The 7,052-nt window shown below is 33.1% G+C and overlaps 1 protein-coding gene across 1 annotated transcript; it reads left to right on the forward strand.

The window, feature by feature from the left end:
• The first annotated feature begins 1,140 nt into the window (after positions 1-1,140).
• Positions 1,141-6,239, forward strand: LOC128639156 (L-threonyl-[L-threonyl-carrier protein] 4-chlorinase-like). The gene is made up of 6 exons (XM_053691366.1): positions 1,141-1,308; positions 2,414-2,630; positions 3,049-3,140; positions 4,188-4,327; positions 5,066-5,170; positions 5,788-6,239. Exons 1-6 carry the CDS (start codon positions 1,179-1,181, stop codon positions 5,893-5,895), a joined length of 792 nt encoding a protein of 263 aa, XP_053547341.1. The 5' UTR covers positions 1,141-1,178; the 3' UTR covers positions 5,896-6,239.
• Positions 6,240-7,052: the final 813 nt, after the last annotated feature.

The raw sequence follows: 7,052 nt of genomic DNA on the forward strand, positions 1-7,052 counted from the left end.
CTGTACATACCAATTGTCTTAAAGTACATCATTGCAAACTTCTATATTAATGTCTAATCAACTATAATAACTTCAGCTCTGTAATACATTTAAATCATTAAAGGGACAGTCTACACCAGAATTTTAATTGTTTAAAAAGATAGATAATCCTTTTATTACCCATTCTCCAGTTTTGCATAACCAACACTGTTATATTAATATACTTTTTACCTCTGTGGTTATCTTGTATCTAAGCCTCTGCAAACCGTCCCCTTATTTCATTTCTTTTGATTTTGACAGACTTGCATTTTAGCCGATTAGTGCTGACTCCTAGGTAACTTCAAGTGCGTGAGCACAATGTTATCTATATGGCACACATGAACTAACGCCCTCTAGTTGTGAAAAACTGTCAAAATGCATTAAGATAAGAGGCGGCCTTCAAGGGCTAAGACATTAGCATATGAGCCTACCTAGGTTTAGCTTTCAACTAAGGATACCAAGAGAACAAAGCAAAATTGATGATAAAAGTACATTGGAAAGTTGCTTAACATAACATGCCCTATCTGAATCATGAAAGTTTACTATTTGACTAGACTTTTGACTGTCCCTTTAAAAATAACCCATAACTTCATTCTATAGAATTGCTAAAAAATGTTTTAATAATTTTCAAATACAAACTATATCAGAGCTACGGATCTATAGTAAATGACAATTACAACAACAGCAACAATAACGTATGTTTTGTTATGTTTTTAATTTCACAATTCTAAAACAGGAATCATTTGTAATATCTAAGAAAATGTATGAATATGTAAGAATAGATGGATAGATAGGTATTGTTTAATATAATTAACATATTATTTCATCATTGCCTGTGGAATGTCCAGCTCTTCCCATCTGACAACTTGTGATATTTTCTAGCTTGTGAGGAAGTCCAAAAAGTGAAATCAAGAATCATGATCACACTGCAAAGGAATTTTTTATTTTTCTAAGAAAATGGTTTTGAAATTGATTACTTCCTTATTTTACATCAGACATAATTGTATACAATGACATCATTTAATGGGTGACACATTTATTTCTTCAACCAGGAAGAAACAGAGCCCTCTACCCTGTATATATAGCTCAGTGCTCAGCACGCTGTATCACTGCACTCTCTCATTAGCCTTGTTACATCTAACAAACCACTTTGCGCAACAATGATTGCTGATGCCAGCCAGATGAAGGCTCTGTATGATGCCAACGGTTACCTGACAGCTGTACCTGTGCTAGATAAGAATGAACTAGATCTGGCTCGTAAGGAATATGAAAAACTGGAAAAAAAGTTTGGTAAGTTCACAAACTTTTGTTATAATCTTTAAAAATGTATATGTAGATACATTTTGAGTAGGGTTGCACGATTGATCGCATATGCGATTTAAAAACCGCGAGGAGTCACGATTTTTTCCTACATAAAAAATTCCTTTAGAAGTGGCTGTTATGCATTCATTTATTTGTTATTTCTTGCAAACCAGCTCCATCTAGTGGTTGCTTTTAGCACACTTGTAAGATCGTTTTTTTACTTTCACTTTCTGTTCTGAGAAGCAGCCGATCAATCTAGAAATCTAAAAGCAGAGCCCATGCAGGAATGAATGAGAAAGCAGAGAAAGCCACTTACTTATATTTCCCCCTAGGGACGTCTGCAGTCTGAAACTTAGGGTATGTAAACATTATGGAACCTCCCACACAATGTCCTGCTCTCTGAGAAACAGCTTAAATGCATAGCAGATGCAGTTAACCCCACGGCTCCCAAAAAGGCTAAAACTGCAGTCCCTTCTGCTATTAGCTGCTGGGTTAACTTAACTGCATCTACAATGTATTTTTTATATCAGCAAGGCACAGCATTTCTCAAAGGAGCAGCCCCCCACCCCTACTGCTATATGCCTGTAATGGATTCCTGGACAGGAGCAGGGCTCATTTTCAGTCAAATTAAAATGTTTAAAAAAGAAGAAAAAAAAAATATTATATATATATATATATATATATATATATATATATATATATATATATATATGTGTGTGTGTGTGTGTGTGTGTATGTGGCTTACACTGCTTCATTTGTTAATCATACCACTGTCCACAGTTAGAATGACTGTCCAAGAAAACATGACAATGTTGTGTGTCATAAGACCTAATAACTGGCTAGTGGCTACTATTTCATCACATCACAGGCAGCAAATTTTATTTTAACTATTTTGTGGTTTGTATTTTAATGCTCCAAGAGTGTATTGGACATTGAGAAACATGTACATTAAGATTCTGTAATGTTAAATAAACTTTATAATGCAAAATTAAGGTGTTATAGTCATTTATAAGAAAATCGCGATCACGTTTTTTTTTTTACCCATATCGCCCAGCCCTTATTTTGAGTTATTTGCTTTGCTTGTATTGTACAGGTAAGGAATATACTCAGTACAGCCTGCACAACATACATATGCAGTATGAGTGGGTAATGAATCTGACCGTCCATCCCAACCTGCTGAAAGCTATCACTGCTGTTCTGGGGCCTGATGTCATTCTGCTGGACTCTAGATTTATCTGTAAATATTCCTCTAGTGACGTCCCACACAAGGAAAATACAGCTCCATATGTTGCTTGGCATCAGGACATCAAGTAAGTCTTTTGAAAAGTTATAAACACATATGGGGTTATAAGCATTTGACACAATGACAGTACATATTATTACTAATACAAGGATCAGAGGTGTCAGCTTGAGAGACATTAGAGGAGGTACTGGGGGGACTGAGATTAAAGGGACAGTCTAGTGATAATGGTGCAATTTTGATAATTAGTTTAGGTTGGTGTTTATAGTGATATATGGTGAAGTCAGTTAAGGCAACTTTCTCATGTCTTTTAATCTAGCTATTTCTATCTATGATGTAATATTACATGATTTACTTATTTTTCATATGTGCTATATTTCATGTGCTTTATTTCTGAATATAGTTTTAAACTCTATCTTGTATTTTATGTTATATTTTTGAGATTATGAAAAAGTAAGTGGTATAAACTAAATCCTAATTTCCTACAGATACTGGGGGTTTGAAGGAGGTCCTGTAGCATCAGTCTGGCTCGCATTTGATGACGTGGACAGTGAAAATGGAGTCCTGCAAGTAATCCCAGGTAGTGTATTTTGCATTTCTTAATATCTAAAGTCATTGTGACATTTAAAGAAATGTAAATGAACAAACATAGGCAAATTAATGTCACGCTGTGTTTTAAGAAGAGCATAAGTAATACACATACATCAGTTTTGTTTCAAGATAAATTACCCAACACCATGTTAGACCAACTGCACTAAATCTGAAGTGAGCTATAATTCTTTAAATTTGTATGTTCTTCAAATGGAAGAAAATTTTCTTTTTATTCTTAATTTTTATTTCTGCATATACATGATTTTTAAAAAAATATATATCTATACCTGTATGTCTATATCAATACATGCACTCTCAACACCTTTCCACAGCTGCCAGGGTGCTCTCAAAGATTATGTAGTAGCAAATGATTCCAAGCACTCACTGGACTTCTGACAACAGATACAATTTTATTTGGGTACCCAAATAAAATTGTATCTGTTGTCAGAAGTCCAGTGAGTGCTTGGAATCATTTGCTACTATATATATATATATATATATATATATATATATATATATATATATATATATATATATATGTATTTAAAATAAAAAGGACATTTTCTCTATGTGAAGAACATAGGAATTTAAAGTATTTCCGTTAAAAACACATTAAAACACATTAAAAATGAATAAAAATAATATTGCATGTTTCAAGGTATTTGACTGGGAAGGGCTCAAAAGTATATATATATTTTATGTATTTTGTACAACATTTTGCTTAAGCCTTACACTTTAATTCATGTCTGAAATTGCGCTAAGTATTCTAGCACAGTTTTGGCTTGCGCTAGAGCGCAATCTATAACTTCAACTACTAAACACAAATGCATGCTCCTAAGCTCTTTTCAGCCTACCTAGATTTATGATTCAACAAAGGATAACAAGAAAACAAAGTAAATTTGATTAAAAAAAAAGTAAATGGGAAAGTTGTTTAAAACTGCATGCTCTATCTGAATTATGACAGTTTAATTTTGACATTACTGTCCATTTAAATTAAAAAGTATATATAACTTTTGCTTATATACATTTTCTGCAGGAAGCCATAAACATGGCATTCTGGAGCACAGAAATGCAGTTGTCCCAGGAAACATGCTGACAGCCAATCAGGAGATACCGAGTCACCTGGTGCAGGTGGAAGACGCTGTTGAGTGTCCTCTAAAAGCCGGAGAGATGTCTGTAAGTAAAGACTAAACATTTTCAATAAGGTGCAGCTTCTGTGTCCTAAGTTTAAAAGATATAGTTTATTAATAGAAACAACAGGTGGTGACTAAAGTTATAGAACTAATGTTGGCCACTGTAGCTAATATCTTGTAATGGAGCAATAAAATATTACATATAAATAATATCTGGATTGGTGATGAAGCATTTTGATTTTGAAACTATTATTTGTTAGTCAGTAAATGTATTATGTATTCTGAAAGCATTCCAGCTTTAAACCCAACAGTTTGTAAATAGAAAAAAAAATTCACTCTGAAATATTTACATTATGCAGCTAGAAAAAATAATCTCTTGGACAAAAAAAAACAATTAAATATTTCTACTAGAGGCTAAATACATCACACGAGTTAGCCATAACTTGTGTGATTCCTCTATATCTGTTTTACTCGAAATGGAACGCAACAAAAACAGCTTTACTGAAGTGTCAAATATTGTATTTCAGTGCTTTATAATATTGCAAGTTTAAAAGTGCAGCAATTATAGAAATGTCTTGCTAGTCAGGGAAAGCTGCAAGGCTTTTTCATAAACACCCTAAAAGGTTGGTTTTGTCATCCTACTCTATGATTATTGTGTGTGACACAACATTCAATACACTAAATAAAATTATTTTAAGTATTGTTAGAGGATTATTATCTTTTAAATAGACAAATGCAATGCTCTGGTAAGCAATTATATGGCCTCCTTTACTATTTGCAGGTGCATGATGGGTTAACTGTCCATTTTAGTGAGCCCAATATGTCCAACAGAAGAAGATGTGGATTTGTCATCCGTTATGTTCCCACCTGTGCATACCCTGTTGAGGTGAGAAATGAAAACTATCTAGTTTTTACCAGAACCTTCAATAGAAGTTTGAGCATAAGAAAAGCTTCTATTTGCATATGCATGCAATGACACATACACAGATTCAATGACACAATTATGCACAAACGCTTTCAGAAAACATTTCTGTTTCATAAAAAGACTAACCAATACCAACGTGGGCACATACAGAAGAACGTTATTTTTTTAAATATTGCACAGGCAGCATACGCACTCCCTCTCTCACATGTACACACACATACAGTACATATAAACATACACAGATACATATACAAACACACATATATACATACACATACAGTATATACACACATGCACATATACATATACAAACACACATATATACATACACATACAGTATATACACACATGCACATATACACAATACACATCCACCTTTTTATTGGCTTCAAAAAAAACCAATTATAGATATTGCACAACAAATGCAAACACATTATAATACTATCTAGCTTAATAACACAATAGTCGTTTTATATATATAAATATATATTTTATTTTTTTTGTGAGGCAGCCATCTTCCTGAAGTTCAGCTAGTTACAATGATGTTTAATAAAATCATATTTTGTTTGATTTTTTAGGATCCTGATCGTCCTCGAACATTTCCCGCAACAGTGCTAGTGGCTGGAAAAGATGAATTTCAGAATTTTCAAAATCACTCTCCTAATTTTTTCAGCAACAAGTTTTAATTTAAAAAAATGCCACAGAGTTTTCTAGGTTAAAATAAAATCACTTTAACCCTCTTAAATTGTTCCACACATTTCAACTGTCACACAAAGATGATGTAATGCATGAAAATCTTTTTTGAAAATCTTTTTAATGCAACAAGAATGAGTTGTATATGAAAAATTCACAATGTCACCATTTTCACTATGTTATTGTTGTGTAAATAACATATTCACTCAATCTAGGATTACCATATTTATTAAAACATTATTTAAATATTTCTTTTCTCATACCTTACTATATGTTCAATTGTAAATAATAATTTATTTATTTTTGTCTGTTTAAAATAAAACATTTTATATCAAAATTGCATTGAATGTTATTTTTTTTTAATAGTTTTGGGTGGGATGCCTGCAAAATGTTATTAATACATTTTCTTTTTGATACCTGCTTTAATTATTTGTAGATAGCATTAATGATTATTAAATTATTGAAAGGTGCAAATCAATTATATTTGTTTTTGATAATGTGTCTTTTAGATATTAACAAATGTACGGGTCATAGAAGTCAATAGTATGGTGGGAACATATTTACCAACAGTGTCCATTTGCAAGAGGCAGGGGCAGTTCCATAAATCTTATTATGGATTGGGGTCAAATAATCCTGGGTTTAGTTGCGTTTGTTTCACTGGTAGAGATAGGGTGGGTGGTAGTCATTGGTATTTTTTGAGCAGAGGCAGGCGGAGTAACAGGTGTTCTGAGAGCAGACCAGGTGGTCTGGTGGTGTGGTTAGGCAGTTGTGGGATATGGACTGCCTAAAAAGACAGCCCAATGGGAGTGCAAAATTGAAGATTGAGGTTGGTTTGCACCCTTCTCCCCCTAGAACTGCCACTAGCTAGAGATAGGCACAGCTGTCTCCAGTTTTAGAAATACTTTTTAGCTAAATGAAAACTTATATATCAAATCTTTTTAATTCATATGAAGCCCAAGCATTTTAGTAACTACTGCAATTAAAGGAGCTGTACTTAATATATAGACCTTTTTAACCACACTAAGGGCTAGATTACAAGTGGAGCACAAAAATATTCGCCCTTTTGAGTGCCAACACCACACAAGTTAAATCAATAAAAATATATATTTATATATTAGTATGATTCACTTTATTGCGGTGGTCTTGAACC

This window comes from Bombina bombina, chromosome 1 (genome assembly GCF_027579735.1).
Source record: "Bombina bombina isolate aBomBom1 chromosome 1, aBomBom1.pri, whole genome shotgun sequence".
In the NCBI taxonomy this organism is placed as follows: Eukaryota; Metazoa; Chordata; class Amphibia; order Anura; family Bombinatoridae; genus Bombina; species Bombina bombina.

Coding starts and splice junctions, on each gene's coding strand:
- LOC128639156 (XM_053691366.1), top strand. CDS start 1,179: ATGATTGCTGATGCCAGCCAGATGAAGGCTCTGTATGATGCCAACGGT. Junction 1,309..2,413: donor AAAACTGGAAAAAAAGTTTG/GTAAGTTCACAA, acceptor TGTATTGTACAG/GTAAGGAATATACTCAGTAC. Junction 5,171..5,787: donor CCTGTGCATACCCTGTTGAG/GTGAGAAATGAA, acceptor TTGATTTTTTAG/GATCCTGATCGTCCTCGAAC.